This window comes from Brassica oleracea, chromosome C2 (genome assembly GCF_000695525.1).
Source record: "Brassica oleracea var. oleracea cultivar TO1000 chromosome C2, BOL, whole genome shotgun sequence".
Lineage (NCBI taxonomy): Eukaryota > Viridiplantae > Streptophyta > Magnoliopsida > Brassicales > Brassicaceae > Brassica > Brassica oleracea.
The window spans coordinates 25088241-25109346 of record NC_027749.1 but is presented as its reverse complement, the minus strand read 5'-3'; the positions used below and the strand labels follow the sequence as shown (position 1 = coordinate 25109346).

The 21106-nt window shown below is 35.4% G+C and overlaps 2 protein-coding genes and 1 pseudogene across 2 annotated transcripts in view; 2 read left to right on the top strand and 1 right to left on the bottom strand.

Annotated features, from left to right (window-relative positions):
- The window catches only part of LOC106324623, a 6443-nt gene extending 1996 nt beyond the window's left edge, over positions 1–4447 (top strand). The window contains exons 5-11 of the mRNA XM_013762563.1: positions 1–1518; positions 1602–1702; positions 1852–3396; positions 3476–3524; positions 3610–3851; positions 3933–4037; positions 4183–4447. The exon at positions 1–1518 is cut by the window's left edge and continues 46 nt beyond it. Coding sequence (XP_013618017.1) covers positions 1–1518; positions 1602–1702; positions 1852–3396; positions 3476–3524; positions 3610–3851; positions 3933–4037; positions 4183–4393 — 3771 coding nt within the window. The 3' untranslated portion in view covers positions 4394–4447. The remainder of the gene's footprint in view (positions 1519–1601; positions 1703–1851; positions 3397–3475; positions 3525–3609; positions 3852–3932; positions 4038–4182) is intronic.
- A 215-nt stretch (positions 4448–4662) lies between these two features.
- On the bottom strand, positions 4663–6436 carry LOC106324622 (annotated as a pseudogene).
- A 2466-nt stretch (positions 6437–8902) lies between these two features.
- LOC106323829 (putative FBD-associated F-box protein At1g78730) lies at positions 8903–9710 on the top strand. The gene is made up of 2 exons (XM_013761890.1): positions 8903–9265; positions 9414–9710. The coding sequence occupies exons 1-2, from the start codon at positions 8903–8905 to the stop codon at positions 9708–9710; spliced, it is 660 nt and encodes a 219-aa protein (XP_013617344.1).
- The last annotated feature ends 11396 nt before the right edge of the window (positions 9711–21106 follow it).

The window sequence follows — 21106 nt, the reverse complement described above, 5'->3', positions numbered from 1 at the left end:
GATAACTTATCAGCGAAAGGGTTTACTTCCGACATTCAGAAAACTCCTATGAGGTTTGAGATGGGAGGAGAATCTCCGGTTAATTATGATTTCTTTGGTGGTCAACAGCAATTAAACAGCCAGCCGCCTGGCATGCTCCAGCCGTTTCCAAGGCAGCAGATGACTTTCAATGATATGCAACTACTAAAGCAGCAAGTTATGGTTAAGCAAATGCACGAGTATCAACTTCAACAACAGCTTCATAAGAAACACCTGGAGGCCAGGCAGCTCAACTCTTTGAATTCAGATGCAGTAAATGGAAATCGCTCAAGTGATAATCAGTCACACCTTTTGATTAATGGCATCCCTCTTCAGGATGCGTCTAGTAATGGTTGGCAGCCTGATCTTGTGGCAGGAAATACACACTGGATGTCCAGTGGGCTTGGCGCTGAGCACGGACAGGCGAACTTACAGTTTGAACCTTCCTTGTACAGCATGCCTCTTGGTGGGGCAAATGCACCTCAAAATTCCTTCTCTTCGGTTCAGATGAACAGGTTATCTTCGGAGCATGGTTCCACTCTCACCAATCAGCCTGATAGTTTTATGCTACCTAGATCCACATACCAGGAGAGAGCGATGTTCTCAAATACTTCAGCTCCAGGTTCAAATGATAGCCCAAATTTTGAATGTTTCCAGCAAGATGATCCACGCGAGAGAAACGTTTCAGCGCAGGAGAAACTCGATCAGATGAAGGGTTCTGGTCCACCAGAAAAATCATATATAAAAGCGCCTGGAAATGTTTCTGGGTCACAGAAGTCGACAGCCTTAGATCCAACAGAAGAAAAGATTTTGTTTGGTTCGGATGACAATTTGCGGGAAGCATTTGGAAACGAGACTGATATGAGCTTGACAGGAAACCTGATGTCCAGTAGTTCTGACCTTAATGATGCATGCCCCTCTTTGAAAGGTGGGGGTTGGAGTGCTCTTATGCTATCTGCTGTAGCAGAAACATCCAGTAATGACGCAGGCTTTGGTGACAGGGTCCAGAATCTTGGCGTCAAGGCTTCAAATGCACCAAGTGAGAGACTCCAGAGTGATTCGGGCTCTATTCAAACGAATGAGGGTATTGAAGATAGATTTGGTATTTGGAAGGCTGCTTCTAATCCAAACTTAGTTGCTCCTGTTGAACAGAAGAATCACTTCACCCAAAATCTACAAATGAAGGCAAACTATGGATTTGGCATTACCACTGCGGAAAACAAGTCAACTGCTTCTAGGGATGTCCAGGAAAACCAACAGCATTTGGGTAATAACTCTGTGGAGAAAGCTACCCCTCAAGTGAATTATAGAGATGGCAGTCAGATTAGTCGCAACTTTCACTATCATCCCATGGGTAATACTGGTGTCACTGATGAGCCTTATCGAGAAAAAGTTGCCCATTTGCCACCCACACTGGAGCAGGTTTCTGCAGGAAATCAAGGCTATTTTGGGCAGCCAAAGTCTCTTAGTCAGCCACCTATGAACATGCAAATTGACAGGGTAAATTTTTATCCATTGGTTTTTGGCGTTGTTCTAGTAAATCTGAATCCCTCTGAACATTCTTTTTGGCTTCATTATGGCAGGGACATGTTTTACAAGGCATAGGATCAGAAAATTCACCTACTACATCTGCTTCAGCCGACAGAAGCGTTGATATGTGTAATCAAGTGAAGAATGCGTCAAGGTACTTTTCCTTTGGGTTGAAAAGGTTTAGTTTGTCAACTAACTAGCAGAGTACTGTTTTCACAAATTTTCATTGGGGATGTATTTTCTTACTGTAGTCATTGACTATTTGCTTGCAATTGCCTTTCTGAACCTTTTTTTCCTGTGCAGGCAGACTATGCTTGAGCTTCTTCACAAGGTGGACCAGCCGGAGGAGCATTCTGCAGAAAATGGTGGTCAATTTCGTCATAGTCAGTCATCTGCTTCTCAGGGGTTTAGTTTACAGCTGGCTCCGCCATCTCAACCAGCTCCCTCACCTGATAATGTGCAGTTTTCTATGAATTCTTTGCAGCCATTGAATTCACTTCATATTGCTGTCCCTGAAAAAGGACCAACAAGTCAATCAAGGTTTACTCCATGGGCATCTAATCAATCTTTTCCACAGCAATCCACTTATCAAGGAGAAAGCAACAGTGCATCTGGTTTCCCATATTCCAAAGGGTATCGCCAAAATCAACCGATGCCTGTTGATACTCGACAATTAACTTCTAACCATTTAGTCAGTTCATCCTCTGAGTTGTCAACCCTTCAAGTGAAAGAAAGAGATCAAAGCAGTGACGACTATTCAGCACAAACACCTTCCCTGCTAAATCCTACAACCCACAACAACAAAGGAGATTCAGCTGAAGGGTTTCCTATGCTGTCTGCTCCTCAGCCTCAGGTTGGATTCAGTTCGCCTCAGCAGAGTTCCTCTTCTGGTATGAGGTCTGACTCACGAGCCGGTATTTCAGCACCGCAACATCGGTTTTGGAACCAGCTATCTAAGCCTCAGCCAGATATATTACGGCCGCATCCAGTTACCAATAGCCATGTAGAAGACAGCTTCTCAAAGCAGGAGAAGAGAAATCAATTATCCTCTCAAAATGGAGGAGACACGTCATTAAGTGGAAGGGGCACGATGAATATGCATGAGTTGCAAGGTAAAGATATGGGTGCGAAACAAACATCTGATGTTGCTTCGATGTTCTCCAGAATGGTGCAGAGCAATCATCAAATCTTTGATCGCTCTTTTCCTTCAAACAACCTTCCGAAAGATAATATGCGTCACGATGAGCTTATGGCTGAAAATGGGGAGGCTGACGCACCCAAGATGACTGTGAAGAGAGTCGAGGATAGTTCTGTTCATCTTCAAAAGGTAGCTTCCAAAGAGGAGCAACGGTCACCTTTAAGATCTGCTGGTTTACTGAGAGATGGATTGAATCACAAGGAATCAGCGAACCACTTGCTACCTTTCGGCCACACTGTTTCTCAGAGTTTGTCCAATAAGAATCATTCTGCCTCGGCTGGAGCAGATCATCAACAACAAATCAGTCCTCAGATGGCTCCATCCTGGTATAATCAATATGGAACTTTCAAGAACGGACTGGTTCAACCCATGAATGATACAGGAAGATTCACCCCCTTGAAGATAGGAGAAAAATCTTCTAATGTTGGGAGTTCGGCTGATGGCTCACATAATGTTCAATCTCCAAAGCAGTTTAATATGCAGCAAATGTCAGGCTCCGCGGAGATTCCCTCATCTGAGTCATTGCCTCATGGTGCAACTGATACACTTCTGAAGGTTGATAAACCAAAGAAGCGCAAAACAGCCACATCAGAGCTTCTATCTTGGAATAAAGAAGTCATGCATGGTTCCCAGAGGCTTAAGACTCTCTGGTGTGTGGCTTATGAGCACTAATATTGATTTTTAATCTTTCATATAGATTACCGTATTAATCTACTATACTCTTTACAGTGAGGCCGAGGTTGATTGGGCCAGAGCAACTAATCAATTTGCTGAAAAGGTTAGTTTCCTCATTACATACTTTCTCGCCTGCCTCTTTGTCCATCCAATGTTGTTGATTACGTTGATGGCTTATGTTCTCACAGGTGGAATTTGGGAATTTACTTGAGGATGGCCCACCAATCAGATCAAAGAGAAGGCTTATATATTCAACACACCTCATGCAACAACTATTTCGCCCGCCTCCTGCTAGGGTAATATCTTTGATTTCTAGCTCAAACTATGAGTTTGTTGCATATACTGCTGCAAGAGGTGCACTAGGAGATGCATGTAGCTCCACTTTTACTGATAGGAACGAATGCCTTTTGCCCCAGAACAAATCAAACCCGTAAGGATATGCACAGTTATCCTTGAAATGCTGGAGAGTTTGAGGTTATGTTTTGACACAAACTTATCCACTCTTGTGTAGGGTGTCTGAGAGAAGGAAAACTGAAACAATCAGTGACCAGTACATCTCCAAAGCTGCTGAAGATTTCATTAGCAGGTCACAGAAACTAGAAACTAACTTTGCAGAGTAAAAGACCATGCCTTTTTTTTTTTTTTTTTTTTTTTTGATAAAGACCATGCCTATCTCTCTCTAGTAATTGATTTTAGTTCTTAATGGGTACTCGTTTTGGCGACTTGATCTCATGAACATCTGTTTTTTTTTTCTTTTGCAGACTACAGAATGGATCAACAATTGCTGACTTGATCCTGGAAGTCCAGGATGTAGAGAAGTTTGCAGTGATCAATCGTTTTGCGAAGTTCCACCCAACATCATCATCTACGAACCGGACCGTGAGTTCACTTAGGTTAAACCCACAAAGACATGTTACTATAGCTCCAATGCCTCGGAATATTCCAGACAGGGTACAATGTCTCTCGCTCTAACTGTTGATGAATCCATCTTATTATTCTGTTTTTGGCCAATAGTCCCCATTCATACGTATCTCGTGCATCCAATGTCTCGATTTTTTGGGTGGGTATGAGTTAGTAGTTGGTCAGGATTCTGAGAACTGTGAAGGCATCTATTGTCAAGAAGCCGGAGATTTCCTACTAGACATGTAGAATTAATCATTAATGTATTCGTGATCATGATAATTATTGCAAGTCAGAATCTTTTGTATACTTGGTAAAGAAAAAATTCTCATAACAGAAATCTCATAAGATTACATACAACCTATGGCTTCCAGTAAACAAAACATAGCAATATAATTTCAACAAAGCCTAAGATTCTAAAAATCTCTTCCTCCGTCTCTTAAGTCACTTAGAGCTTTGTAGAAGCAGTCGAGCTTTAAAGTCACAGAACCTTAATCAGACGGCTTTCAAACTTTAGAAGGTGAGTCTAATTTCTTCCCCGACCATTGCTAATATCTCATCCATCCTGCAACAAATATTCAACACAGGCACATCAGAAGAGTGGAATTCGAGAATGACAGTGGTCAGTCAAGCTGTGAATATTTACCTATGAGTGTCAATGTTTATCTCTGCAAGCCAAGCTGTCAAGTAAATCTGCATAGCCAAAAAAGATCTTGTAAGATAAATTCTAACAGAAGCTTTTTCCTGTGTCAAAACATCCCCCACATACCTGCAAAATTTCTGAGGTTGGCTGGTTGGTATGCAAAGTAGAAGAAATACCGAGATTATCTTCTCTCAGGCTGGGGAGAATTGGCTCACATACACTTCCATGGAATATAAAGAACATTTGGAGAGATCAGCAAACTCCCCATGGTAAAGCTCCGCTCCGCTGACCAACTGAACTTGTCTGGTTGAGGAACTTCACAGCTTAAAGAGACCAGTTCCATTACAAGTAATCTCTATTCATAGTATGATATTATGGCAGAAGCTAATTAAGAGCCTAAAGATTATATACGGAATGAGTTAGGAGGAGAGTAAACCTACCTTTAGAATTACTTAGCGTTTGAACATCTCCACAAGCTCCTCAGCCAACTTCTCTGTGATCATATTGACATTGCAAATACCAAACTTCAGAGACTAATAAACAGAAAAAAAAAAAAAAAAAAAAAAAAATCAATAACTAGCTTTTGTTTAATGATCTTACCAAAAGCAGAGAAATTCAAAAAAATTAAATACAGGGATGCCACCGCAGTCTCCAGCATCATCTGAGCCAGAGAACTGTGTAATCGACCCGCTACTCTATTCGGCTTCATATAACATGTCAGAGATGTACTACTCACATTCACCATCTCAACAACAACACCTACCTGTAGTTTTTTTACCACAGATTAGTTTAGTTTATAGATTCCAAATTCACAAGAATATAAGATAGTCAGGTGCACACACACACTCACCATTCATTTCCTTGTACGAAGATAGAAGCTTGATCCGATACGAACTCTGAAGTACATACAAAGACTCAATATGTGAAGTAAAAACACAGAGAATAGAAAGACAAAAGAGTGTTAAACTTCAGAACTTTCACCTGTTGCTTAAACAGCTTCTTCAAAGTCTTCTCCTTCATACCAACCAACCATCCATGTCACTCAACGCACCAAACTTCATCGTTAAAGCATTCATCTTTCTATATAAATCAACTCATCAAATCACAATTCAAAATGAAATAAGAGTTATTAGGGAGGGGTTCACACGTTTGGGATTGACGAGCGAAGTGGCGTGAGACTTTCCGCCGGAACTAGCGGCGAGCCACTGTTGCCAAAAAGTTGAGAGCTTTGACCACTGGTTCCTAAGATTACGCTGAGCAGCTGGTCTCCATAGCCTCATCGACGATGATGACGATAAACTCGCTGGAGATGGAGAAGCGGGAGGAGGAAACTGTGAGGAGGTGCTCATCGTAAGAGAGACGAAACGAGCTTCTTGAGCTTCCAAGTTGTGCGACGGTACGATGCCGGCGAGAGCTTGTAGGGCCTTACGAAGAAAAAACACTTTGATTAACCTCGGTTCTTAGCTCACGGTTTTGACATGTTTTTCTTAGCTCACAGGGGTTCTTAATATATAATATACTCTCACTCCCTTGTTTTACAAAGATATACTTTTTATTACCTTAAGAAAAAACGTTAAACTATCATAATAAATGTATTGTTTTCTGTAATTTTCAATTTTCAATAACTTTTAACCAATAGTAATTCAATAAAGTCAATTAATTTTCTTGAAGTTTACAATTTTTAAGTAGAAAACACAAAAAAACACATCTTTCTGAAACAAACTTTTTTTTCTAAAAAGTCTATCATTAAGAAACGGAAGAAGTATGTGTTATGTATATATATATATATGTATAGATATATATATATTTTTTTGATCAAATATATGTATATATTATATATGCATAAGTAATTGTGGAATATATAATTATATATGTATATATATTTTTTTTTGATCAAATATATGTATATATTATATATGCATAAGTAATTGTGGAATATATAATTTTTGTGAAACTCATAGGTAAAGGTTCTTAAAAGAGGATTTTAAGAATCGTTAAGAAGAGGAGTTCCACGTTAATTGTGAACCACACAATTATTTATACATATATAGTATATATATACATAATACATATATTAAGAATTTCAATGGTGAGAACTCCCATTAGAAATGGTCTTATATTTTTTATCTAAGAGACTGTTCTTAGTTTTTTTTAGTTAAAATCTAAGAAAACCTAAGAACAGTATCTTAGCAGAATAAACTGGGATTAATCATAGTCTAAATTTACAATTGTAATTGACTAAATGTAGATAAAGATTTTTAACTGGACTGTTTAAAAATTTAACTGCTGGAAAATTAAAAGTTACTGCCACTGTGTTTGTATTAATATGTCCATGATTACAGGCTTACCAGCTAATAGCGGTCGTCTCACTTGTAAAAATTATTTCTGTAAGCAAATCTTGAACTGAGATATCTGCTTCACAATGGTGGAATCATAAAACACCATCAAATTCTATGGAGAGGGCATAAACTTAAGAAATAGAAAAACGATGAAATGTTCTTTCTTCAGACAGCCATGAGATATCACCAAATACCTCCTGCAAACACCCCAAGTGCTCTCACAAGTTTCTGCACAAAATAAGTAGAGAGAGACAACCAAAGGTGAGAAACAGATTTCGATGGTAAGAAGAATACATCAGATTTTTACGTTAACAACAAAGTCAAGCATCAAACAAAAAAAAAGAGAGAGAAAAAGGAAGAGACTTTACCATGTTTGCTGCCCACTTTTGTTCTTGTGAAGCTCAGAGTGCGACAGAGCTTTCAGCTGATCCATTGAGATAACACTCTTCACCTTCGTTGCCCGCTTAAAAAATCGCAACTTCGATCGTCTAGTTGCCGGAACCTACTTCAACGCAACTACGACACCAACCCCCTAACTAACAATTAAGTTAAATAACTCTCTTTACGATATTTTTGGCAAAATGAATGTTGCTTCTTTCCGCTCTTCTTTGCGGTAGATTTTGAAGTATCTTTCGTTCAGTGGAGTAAGATTCCAAGCATTTTGATTGATTAGTTGAGAAAGAATATGATGACATCTGCGAGGAGGAGATGTTGGACTTTTAGCTGGAATATATTTAGAGGTCGAACTCTGGGTTAAAAAAAGATAGTGCATTGTCTCCTTAACGTTATGGTTATTGTAGAGTTTAATCTATTACTTCTCCCTGATGCTTTTGTTTTTTCGGAGAGCCCTACTTGCCAGTCTGTTCTTGGCTAAGTTTAGTTGCGACAATGCAGACGGTTACAGGGAATATTTTTGTAGGTGTATCAAGAAATGGCAAGTTTGGAATTGTGTGAGTAACCTATTGAAATAGATTTTATCAAGCCTCTGAATTCGGAGGACCAGTTAGAATAGTTTTTATCCCCCACAAAACCCATTCAAATGATTTCCATTTGTCCAGACTATAATATTGTTTTCTTTTCTTTGCAGGTTCTAGTCTGTCTCTGCTCTAATCTGCTGATGGGCGAAGAACATCATATGTGATATATCTTAATATCTCCCTGTGGATAAAAGATTATCCCTGCTTTTGCTTTATTTAATAAGGTTTTTAGTACTACATACAAGACACTCTTTTTCCTTCACAAGAATCAAATTGTTGGTACTTCAGTCATATTATTTATGTTTACATTCTATGATGAATTCATGATTATTTCGAGTCTGTAGCTTTATTAGAAATGGTTGATGAATAAAACACAGAGAGGAGTAATGTCTGTGTTCTTGGGGTCCCTTTATTAGAAATCTAGTTTACTGCTTACGTTGCTTCTAAGAAAAGGCATCAGGAATATTGAACGAATGAACAAAACTTATAGCCCAATATACACGCGTAGTAGATATGGTCCCACTAACATATCATATATATGGCCCGTTCTCTACTCAAATATCTGTGTGAGAGAGAGAGAGAGACGCCTATTCCTTGATGGTTGGTGGAGAGTAAGATCAACATGGGAGTGAGACGCGTTCAATCTACGCCAGGGGGAAGTAGGCTGACGAGCTTACCAGATCCCTTGCTGTTTCAGATTCTGTCGAATCTCCGGACCAAGGATGTCGTTACGACCAGCGTGCTATCTCCCAGATGGAGAACCGTCTGGAGGTCCGTCCCGAATTTCGATTTGGACAGTAGCGATTTTGGTCGCGACTACAACGCTCCCGTGAGTTTCAGCGTCACCTTTCTGCGTTTCAACACAGATTTGTGCTTGCGAAAATTCTCGTTGATCTACCATTGGATCAAGAAAAACAACCCCGGCGGTGCCAACTTCAAACGGTGGATCAACACGGCTGTCGACAGGAGAGTTCAACGTATCCACGTTTGTTTCTGAAGATGCCTTCGTCAGTCAACACATGCGAGAGGTTGGTCTCTTTAATGCTCTCTAATGCAGCCTTGCCTGAACCTGATGATGATGTTACTTTGCCTTGTCTCAAAGTTATCAAACTATCTCGAACCTTTTCGAGAAGCTAATCTCCGGTTGCCCGGTTCTCGAAAGCTTGACTCTCGACAAGATATCATCAGACTATGGAAATCCAATAGTTTTGCGTGTCTACTCTCCGTCTCTCTTGAGCTTCACGCTTCCTGGCTCGAGTGCTGATTATGACGAAGCTGTTGCAGTTGATGCTCCCAGGCTTGAGTGTCTCCGGATTCGTAATCACAACGCCGCTGAAAGTTTCATTATGAATCGTTTGGTGTCCCTTGTCACTCTGAATGTGGATTCACTGAATTCAAGAATCAAAATGATCAAACCAGTAGGAATATGATCCGTGATTTTCTCTTTCGGATCTCCGGTGCAAAGAATATGTTCATCTCTGCCAAAACTCTCAAGGTAAGAATCTACGTCACCTCTCATGTTCGCTATTCATATATCTTTTTGTCAAAATGTGAGTTTCATATCTTGGAAAATCCTAAAAAATGATAAAGGCCGGCACTGAGATTTTAGGATATTTAAATGATTTAAATAAAAATTTCAATAATTTAGAAGCCTAAATTATTTATTCTAATTTTCTTACTTTTATATACAAAAAATACATTAAACATCTATCAGAAAAATATATAGTATTATAATATAGGTATATATTTTTATTGTTTCTAAATATTTTTAGGTGGATTTACCAAATATGACTCAAAACTTGATTTTGATTGCAAAAGTATACCCAAACTTGAATCAAATCTAAAACTAACCCCAAGCCTTGTGAAATTACAGCCAACCCTTTGTGACCAAACAAAAAAACAGAATTCATTTTTACGAATATATCCCCGCTAAGTCTTCTGAGTCTTCTGAGATTCTGTTAAGTCTTCTGGACGACGTCTGGTATAGTTGATCTTAAAAATAATTTATAAATTTTGTGAAAAATATTTTGATAAGCGAAAAATTAAAATCATGTAATTATAAACAGTTTTAAGTGATATAAATTAAGGTATAATAAAATTGAATTGTTTTCAACATAGATGAGTGAAAATAGTGAATCATGATATTCTTTGGTCTATGGTTTGGCAACATATGTTGTATTATTGTATGTATTCTTAGGGTTAAATTTTGAAAAGCTTAAATATTTTTTTTGAAAAATTAAATTTCTATCTACATATGATTATTTCTGTGTATACTAAACACTTTTTAAGTTTAATTTGATTTTATGAAGTGTTTAGTTAGTTAATTTAGTTTAGAGGTTATGTTTAGGGTCTAGACGACTAACATGTAAGTCGTCTGGGAAGTCTTTTAGCTCCTGTTAAAAATATTTTAGTTTTCCGCTAAAAATATTTTAGTTTTCCGCTAAAAATATTTTAGTTTCCCGCTTAAAATAAATTGAAGTCTTCTGGGCGACTTACAAGTAATTCGTCTAATAAGTCTTCTGATCGAAAATGTTTAACCTTATTGGAATTTTTATCTCCATATATAAAAATACATTTACACATTATCTTTCCTCCTCTCAAATGGCTGCAACAAAAATGGTATGTTCCTCATTCTAAATTTCTCCAACCTCTCTCTAATCTCTTTGAACTTATAAACACCAAACTTTATATCAATTATTGTTTTTGTCTCATGTCTTTCTCACTAGTTTATCTTGTTTTACAGGTTTTTCATCACATGGTTCTCATCTTCCACTCATTTAAAGGTATATTTAATAATTTCAGATATATATTTTTGTGTATTCTATAATGGTAGATCTATCTAATATTCCACTTATTTTCTATGTTTTTAAGTCATTTGAACGTTTTTGGAGATGCGGATTTTTCAGATCTGGATTTGGATATGCAGGTTTTTCAGATCTGGAAGACTTCTAGGCTAGAAGACTTTCAGACGACTTCCAGGAAGTCTTCTGATGGAGTCTTCTCTCATGTCTCCCTTTCATAATAGATCTGAGCATTTTGGTAAGTTCATATGTTGATTTTTCTTCATTTGATAACCTCCTGTTGCATAAAATTCATATTTTTTTTCCCAAACTAAAACTCTTCAAACCCACTTTAATCTTTTTGACTTGAAAACACTAAACTTTATATGAATTTTTCATTTTTGTCTCATGTCTTTCTCACTAATCTATCTTTTTGTTGCAGGTTTTAATCAGATGGTTCTCATCTTCCACTTGGATATGTACTTTGTGTGTTCTATAAAAGTATGTCTATCTAATTTTCCACTTATTTTCTTTGTTTTAAGTCATTTGAACGTTTTTTGATATGATATGCGGGTTTTACAGATCTGGGTTTGATATACATGTTTTTCAGATCTGGATCAAACTTTGGAAGACTTATGGGAAGTCTTCTCGGAAGTCTTCTGACGGGCCTTCTTCCATATCAAGTGGAGTCTAAGCTTGTCTTTGTAGAGGAATGATCTATAATAGTTTTGTTTGTGGTCTGTTTTGTGATTTGCATGTGTACTCCTTTAGTTGTGACTTTTTTTGTAAATTTGAAGAGATATTCATACAAAAGTTTGGTAAATTTGTTCATTTTTCACGACATTATCTTGCCAAAATTACTTGACATAATTGAAGTTATTAATACAACATCAATAGCAAAACACAATAACACAAAAAATTAATCAAATTTATTACAACTAAGGGAGAAAAATTCTCAAGAAAACTTAGTCAAATTCATAAAAGATAAAACATTATATAAGTTCAAAGCAAGAACTTTTTTTTTTTTTGAAAGAATTTTAAATTTTATTCCAATCAAAAAAACCTTATTACAGAATTGAACTTGCCCCCTTTCTATACAAAGTAGAAAATTCTGTAAACTCTATACAAAGCTGGATTGACTCCTTTAACTCCTATCAAACCACACCTCCATTGCTTTTTCAAATTTTCCTCCCTTTCTTCTTCTCAATGAGGTAATCCTATTTCTGATCAACTTATCTAATCTGGCTATTAGACAAGAAGCAGGCAGAGAAGGATCACGTATTCTTCTCAAGTTTATTTCACTCCATACTGCATACGCCACAGTTTGGAAGCAATAACGAAGCAAGAACGTTAAAATCCTTCCATGAAGACCATTAACCACTGCCCATATTACGTCTGACCACTCATAAATACGTCTGCAACCTGCTAAGTTCTTTATAGTCTCCAACCACACTTCTTTAGAGTAATCACACTCAAAAAACAAATGGTCTCTTGTTTCAAAAGCCGCTTTACAAAGCCAACAAGTAGTCATAGCCTGAGGATTCCAACGAAGAATCCTATCACCTATTGCTAGTCTATTATGGATAGCAACCCAGATGAGAAAAGAAAACTTTGGGGTGGCCCCAGTAAACCAAATTCCTTTGGACCAGGTGACCTTCGGCGACTTTTCTCTAATAATGTCCCAAGTTTGCGACGTGGAGAAACCCTCATTGAACTCCCCATTTTCTCGCTTCCAAGTGCACACATCATCCTGCGTTGTTAGCCCTCTGTTTTTCAGCGACAGAACTTCTTGATCTATCAGCTGCAGGATAGTAACTCGATGTCTCTTTGGCCGATATAGCTGTATTGCACTCTCCACTGTACTGTTAATAGGAATACCCCTGCAGTCTCCCTCTCACCAGTTAACTCTATTAATGTCCCCAGAGACGACCATCTATCAAACCAGAAAGATGCAGTCGAGCCACTATTAACATCCATTCTCGCGAGCTGCATTGCCAATGGACTTAACTTCAACAACTTCTTCCACATCAACAACTTCTTCCACATCCATTCAAGCGAGCTAGAATATTTTCATTAGATACATAAGTAAAAAATATATCTTATGATCTGAGAAGACACATTGAACTATGTTACTTGATATTCTTGAAGTTACTTAACACTTTTGAAAATTAAATAAACATATCTTAAAGTTACTTAACAAATTTACAAAAACTAACGTAGAAGACTTCCACGGAAGCCTTCTTAATTAGCTAGAAACTTTACTAAGCATGAATGTTAGTATCCTTATAAATATCACCAATTAAGTTATAAATTTCATTCAGTAGCCCCAATATTGACTAATATAGATGAATTAACAAACAAAATTAAAAAGTCTTTATAGTTTTAGAGAAAATGAATGTTTATTAAACATTGACGCAGACGACTTCCACGGAGGTCGTCTGGTAGACTTCTAGGAAGTCGTCCATTTAGGTTAGTTTTGCAATTGATTTTTAACCTAGACGACTTACATGGAAGTCGTTCATATTTGTTTGTTAAAAAAAAATCAAGACGACATCCATGTAAGTCTTCTAGGAAAAATAGGTTAGTTTTGCATTTCACCGGATTATGTCAGAAATTTGATTTTTCCTAAACGACTTACATGGAAGTCGTCCAGTAGAAAATTAAAAAATCAATATTTTATTATACCTAGACGACTTCCATGTAAGTCGTCTCAGGTTAGTTTTGCAATTGAAAAATAAAACAAAAAAAATTATTATTTCTTGACGACTTACACGGAAGTCGTCCGTCCGACGACTTACATGGAAGTCGTCCAAGATAAGCAAGGTTTGACCAGAATCTCGGAATAAAATCATGGACGACTTTCGTGGAAGTCGTCTGATGGACGACTTCCGTGTAAATCGTCTTGACAAAAATAATTCTTTTTTGTTTTATTTTTCAATTGCAAAACTAACCTGAGACGACTTACATGGAGGTCGTCTAGGTATAACAAAATATTGATTTTTTTTTAATTTTCTACTGGACGACTTACATGTAAGTCGTCCAGGAAAAGTCAAATTTCTGACACAATCCGGTCAAATGCAAAACTAACCCGTTTACCTTAGACGACTTACATGGAAGTCGTCTCGATTTTTTTTTTCATAAACAAAGATGGACGACTTCTATTTAAGTCGTCTAGAAAAACACATTTAAAAGTCAATTGCAAAATTAACCTTTGCATTGACCAGAAGACTTCCATGTAAGTCGTCTACAGCCAGACGACTTACCCGGAAGTCGTCTAAACGAACAGATCTGAGAAAAACTAATTTCATAATTTCAACCAGTGAGATAACTTGTTTAGAACACAAAAGTCTTCTCCAAACACCCAGAATCTCAAACAAAAGTTATCCACCAAGAATCGTAACCTTCAATGGCTCTATGAACCATAAAAATTATAGAATCAAAATCTTGGGTTTTTTTTATTAATATGGAGAGAAAGTAAAGAGATGTTGTTTTTGGTTCATAAGAATTGAGAAAGAAATAGTGTAAATCGATTTTTAGGTGCATTAAGAGCTTCAAATTGGTTGTTCATGGTTGTTTGTGTATTGATGGCAATAGCAATATTGTGAATACTCGAGGAAGACGAGGGTGATTGAGTCAAATATGCATTTTCAAAAAAAAAAAAGTGATGGCATTTTCGTGAATAATCTGAATTTGGGGTGAAAGAAGCAAGTCAAAGTTCCAAAAAAAAACACGGGTTAGTTTTGTGTTTGACTTCAAGTTTTGAGTCATATTTGCGAAAATCCCATATTTTTATATGTAAATATGCAATATAAGAAATATACACATACAATAGTAAAATAAATAATAAGTAAATAAACAATATAAGAAATATAAAGGCTACATTTAACATCTATCATAATATTAGATAAGTAAATATACAATATAAGAAAAATAAATAATAATTATATATACAATATAAGAAATAGAAAACTACATTAAATAACTATCTGAAAATGTATAGTAAAATAAATGATAAGTAAATATAAAATATAAGAAATAGAAATATTACATTCAACATCTGTTGTAATATTACTATTTGATATAAAAACAAAAAAAATTAGGATATATGTGTAGATATACAATATGTATATTCATATACGTTTTGATATATGTTATTCCTTGTGTCATTATTTTTTATTTCTAGAAAAAATAAATGGTTACGCACCAATATCACTTAGGCTAAGCATACAAACAACAACAAAATTCAAATATCACAAAAATGCTCACATCAACATTACGATACAATATTTTAAATTAAAAATATGAAAACTTTCTATTATGCAAACCATAAATAAAAATCACTCATGTATTTACACAAACATACAATTCAGAATACAACGTCCAAAATAATAATTATATAGTTAACATTTGAAATCAAAATAGCTCCGCGTATAGTGCGGTTAACCCATAATCTTCTTATATATTAATTGAGAAATAACTTTAATGATTTCTGCTGACGTGTCATTTATATGAGTAGTTTGAAAAAAAATTGTTATAATATAATAGGTCAATTTTTTTTATTTTTATATATATTATAAAAACATTAACTACAATTAAAACAATTTTACAAAAAAAAGAACGGCCATTAAAACAAGAATTTAGTAAAATACTTCGCCAAACAACTTAAACGAATCAACCAAAATAAGTCAGACTTTCATCGTTAACCTAACAGGGAAAACTTTCAACCCTAATAATGTCTGCACTCATTACAAGTTACAACTACATATACGGATACCTCTTTGTCTCGCAGACAAAAAAAAAACTTATTCAACAGATTAATCAAACTAATAAAAATAGCTAAAGTGTTCGTGCACCCTGTTCTATGAATACATCCAAATACGAATGGCCAGCAAACAAAAAGGTATTCCATTCTTATTATAGTTTTACTACATTAAACATTAAATTCACTTTTCAATTCTTAGAACTAGGCCTGAGACTTTTATCCGAGATCCGGATTCGATCCAAATCCAATCCGAAAATCTGGATATCCGGAGAGGTCGAATCCGGATCCGGATAGTAAAATGTTGGATCCGTCAAAGCCGGATCCGGATCCGGATATCTCAATTTTTTAGTCCGGATATCCGGATCCGTAAGTTCTATTAATAACTATTTCAAAAATAGTAATATCTATATATAAAAATTAATTTTATTTAATATATTTTCATTTTTATAATATTATATATATGTAAATTTTGTAATATTATACATAGAAATAACTAAAAACATTATATATTTTTTATTTTTAAATTATTTTTAATATTTTATATATATTAATATTATTTTTTATTTATTTTAATGATCCAAATCCGGATCCGGATATCCGCCGGATATTACAATTTTTAGAAGGATAGTAAAATGAGTTATTAACACAAAAAGACAGTTTACGTGTTTTTATTACACCCAAGAGCAGATTGTGCTACCAAGGCAGTTTTTGGTGGTTGAAAAACTAGAGATGAGTATTACAGTAAAACTACAATTTATGATGGTTAGGTTACTTAGATTTGATAGTTAGATTTTAATTTTGAAAAATATCGGTGATGACTTGGTGGACTTGAGATAAAGTTAGATTTGATAGATAAATAACATGGGGCTCGTAAATTTTGTTAATTGGTTAATAAGCTCCTACAAAAAAAAGTTACGGCCATGGGAGAGAAGAAGACGAAGAAGCTTTCGGACAACCGGAATTTCAACCAAGCCGACGAATGACCACCGGGTGATGACGGCATAACGGCGTAGACGATTAAGGAATCGGCGGGTAAATGTTTGGCAGAGAAGAACTATGGCGTTTTGGATATAATCTTCCAAAACTCGAAAATCAAAACTTGTTTTTTGCTTGGTCTTTGGTTCTAATCGGTTAATTTATACTATAGTTGTAAGTTATAAAAGTAAAACGCAAATAAATGAAGATTCCATGATAAAGAATCAATGACGGCTCTGAGATCTATTTGCAGGAAACCCTGGAAACCCTAATATGAAGAAGATGAAATTATTACAAAATTGTCACTCATATTAATTGTACACATTCACTTAAATGTACACGTATATGAAATTAATGTACATGCAAAAATCGGGTTAACATTGAACACATGTACACATTATCGTAAATATCCACGTGTACACTTATTACTAAATATATATACACGTATACTGATTACAAAATTTCTTGATGAGTTACATGTACATGTTATCGTAAATATACACGTGTACACTTGTTACTAAATATATATATACATGTACACTGATTAATAAATTTTTTGATCAGTTGCATGCAGCAATGCGCATCGTGTACACATTTGCTGCATTATACATATGTACACAAAGCCACAAAGCCACAAAATCCACATGTACACTGTATTAGCCATATGTAGGAGGCATATGTATGTTGGTTTATAAATATTTACACTTGCACCTTTCATAATTGTTATCTTTTAAACGTGATTCATCTGAGAATATCTTTTTTTATAAGAGTAGTGTTTACAAACTACATTATATTATACATACATGTGAACACGAGAACTTAGACGATCAGGAAAAACGAGAAATCAAACATTATAATATACATATAACTTAATTGTAAACATTCACAAAAACATTATACCCTCTTGCAATAACCCATAAACCCCAATAAACTAAATTATACCCCCTTAAACCTAAAACAAACTTTTAACCCTACAAAATGGCCATATATATGTAGATTTAATGGTCATGTTAACATCATAACTTTGGACAGCATATGAATTTAATGTACATAAAAAATGAGTTTAAAAGTGTGCACATGTAAACTTTATCGTAAGTATCCACGTGTACAGTAGTTACATGTACACTGATTATAAAATTTGTTGATTAGTTACATGTGCATTGTGTACACATTTGTTGCACTATACATATGTACACGAGACTACAAAATCCACATGTAGACTGTATTAGCCCTATGTAGGAGCCATATGTATGTCGGTTTATAAATATTTACACTTGCACCTTTCATAATTGTTATCTTTTAAACATGATCCAGCTGAGAGTTGCATTTTTTTATAAGAGTAGTGTTTACAAACTACTTTGATAAAGTCAACGTGTACACTTAATTTTGACTGGCACATGTACATTAATCCACAAAAGCTTATGTGTACATCGTTTTACTTGTACACTGAATAAATTTTGAACATACATTTACATAAGTTAAAACATAGGCCTAGAATAAGCGGCGAGATGGAGGAGATGAAGGCGGTGAGACAGAGGCGATGAAGGTGGCGACGAGACGAAGGCAGAGAGACAGAGGCGGTGAAGGCGGCGACGAGAAAAAGACAAGGACGAGACAGAGACGAGACGGAGGCAAGGATTTCAGCTGAGGGTTGGATCCGAAACAGAAAGGTATGTTATTGATGACTGGTGTAGGGTTTCCATGAATTTACTCTTGAATTTACAGAAGAACCGTGAAAAATAAAAAGGAGGATGATGAATCTGACTTTATTGCGTCAGAAGGATGGAAAGTGGTGGAGGAATATGGTGATAATTTGAGAAGTCGACGAAGGTGGGGGTTGGATCCGAAACAGAAAGCTATGTTATTGATGATTGATGTGGAGTAGATTCATTGCTGACCCAAAACAAATAAGAAATCACTCACTTTGCTTAGATTGATCAATAGAAAGAGAGAATTTTGATCTTATTCTAGGGTATAACGACTGACCCACTCAGGGCCGGCTCTACGAGTTTGGAGGCCCAAGACCATTTAGTAAAGACTTCAAAAATTTGGGGGCCTAAAATTTTTTTTTTACAAATTGGGAGCCTATTTACATATAAAAATTTTCAAAAATTTTGGGGGCCTAAGGCGAATGTTTCATTGGGCTTGGCCCAGGGCCGGCGCTGGACCCACTCCGACTAGAATAGCGGTGGAGACACCAGTGAAGAAAGGAGATGATGAGAAATGTCCATTACAATTTTTAGAAGAAATACGACTAAAAAAAGGAGATGATGAATGTGGCTGAGTAAATCTGAATCGTTAAAGGTTAAAGTACAAAAGCAAATCCAATGACCAGGAAATGAAACAGAGATAAGTCTTGTCAAAAGTGTTAGATTTAATCTGAGTCATTGAGTGGAAAGAGAGATGTGTGGTGGAGATTAATTCCCGCTAATATAATAGTTTGGTTACTCAGCTGGTTAGTTACGAAGTGACTAATTTATTTAAGAAGGATGGAAGCAGTTAGAAAAAAGTGTCTTGGTAGAAGAAAATGACTTATTGTGTTATAATAAATTTAAAACTGCCTCTGGGTGTAAATCTTTCTAGTCTAATTATCGATCCGCCGGATAAAGATCCAGATCCGGATATCTTAAAATTGTTTGGATACCCGATCCGTCCCAGACCTACTTAGAATCACATCAAGATAAACGGTAAAACCCCGGATTTTTTTAAGCTGATATAAGTTACTTTTCTATATTAAATTTTTACTTGTCTATTTCTGTTATATCTCCAAAATCTATTTTTTTTTTTGGTGAAATATGTTTCAGGGATCCAGAAAAATTAATGATTTTACAAAAAGCAAAGCGAACAAATGGTATGAATATAACTTATACAACTCCATTTCCACATAGTGAAGAACCTTACATCAACCTCCTTGATGAGCAAGATAAATCCAAGTTTATGGTTTGGATTGAGAATAATAACAAGTTACATCTTGAAGCAGAAAATCTCAGTTTTCCAGATTGCTGCACTGGGCGTTATTATGTGAGGGATCCAAAAGCTAAAACATGGAAACCAAAATTTGAGATTTGAAGAGTATTCTGATTTTTTTATTGATTTTGTCCGTTCTTTTGAGTTGTATTTTTATTGAATTCTTTTACATTGAAGTTCTAAATCAATAATAAAGTCATTTGTTTTGATTATTTTTGGTAAAAAAAAAGGGTTCTAAACCACTTTAAAATAAAAGTGAACGTGTAACAGTTATCATGACTTTATCTTGCTAACGAGTTCATATAAACATTAATAGTATTATATAAATAAACTAAAATTATAAAAAGTGCATCCTATAAAAAATATAAGTGATAAAACATAATTATTCTATAGATTTAGAAAATACGATAAATAATTACAATATGGATAGCAAATATTTATAAAATATACATTTGGCAAATATCAAAGGAAAAATTGCCAAATATGACTCACAACTTGATTTCAAACACAAAGGTTAACCCAAACTTGAATCGAATGCAAAAGTAACCTAAAAAGCTATTGAAATTACAACCAACCCCTTGTGAACAAACAAAAAAACCGAATTTTTTTTACGTTTCTAACCCCCGTAAGTCGTCTGCCCAGACGACTTTCCAGTAATTCGTACTAGAAAGTCATCTGGACTAGTTTTACTTAGAAATAATTTAAAAATTTTGTAAAAAATATTTTGATAAGTGAAAAATTGAAATCATGTAATTAACATATGTTTTAAGAGATATAAATTAAGATATAACAAAAGTTAATTGTTTTCAACATAGATGAGTGAAAGTAGTGAGTCATGAAATTCTTTGGTTTAGATTTTGTCAATATATGTTGTAGTATTGTATGTGTTCTTAGGGTTAGATTTTGGAATGCATAAATGTTTTTTTGAAAACTTTAAAATTTACCTAAGTGTTTATTTCTGTGTATAGTAAACACTATTTAAGTATAACTACGGGCTTATAACGTGGTTAGTTAGTTAATTTAGTCAATTTAGTTTAGGGGTTAAATTTAGGGTCTGGGACGACTTACTAGTAAGTCGTCCAAACCGGACCAAACCTTTAATTTTACAATGTACTTTTAAACCTAACCGGATTATTTACCGGCCATATATAAGGTGTTTTTTTTTCATTGTTTATCAAAAATCAGAAAACCCTAAAGTCGTTTCTCTCAAAGGCGATTTCGAAGGCGATTTCCGTCGATTCTCTCTAATCCATCGTTCTCATCGCCGGTTATCTCTCTGCCGTTATCACCGTCGTTCTCACCACCGTTCTCACAGCCGCTTCCTCTATTTAAGATCCGAGAG

What these genes read in the sequence shown, in the direction of transcription:
- LOC106323829 (XM_013761890.1), top strand. Translation starts at nt 8,903, where the DNA reads ATGGGAGTGAGACGCGTTCAATCTACGCCAGGGGGAAGTAGGCTGACG. An exon ending in GGAGAGTTCAACGTATCCAC is followed by an intron (nt 9,266 to 9,413) that starts GTTTGTTTCTGA and finishes CTTTTCGAGAAG; the next exon opens with CTAATCTCCGGTTGCCCGGT.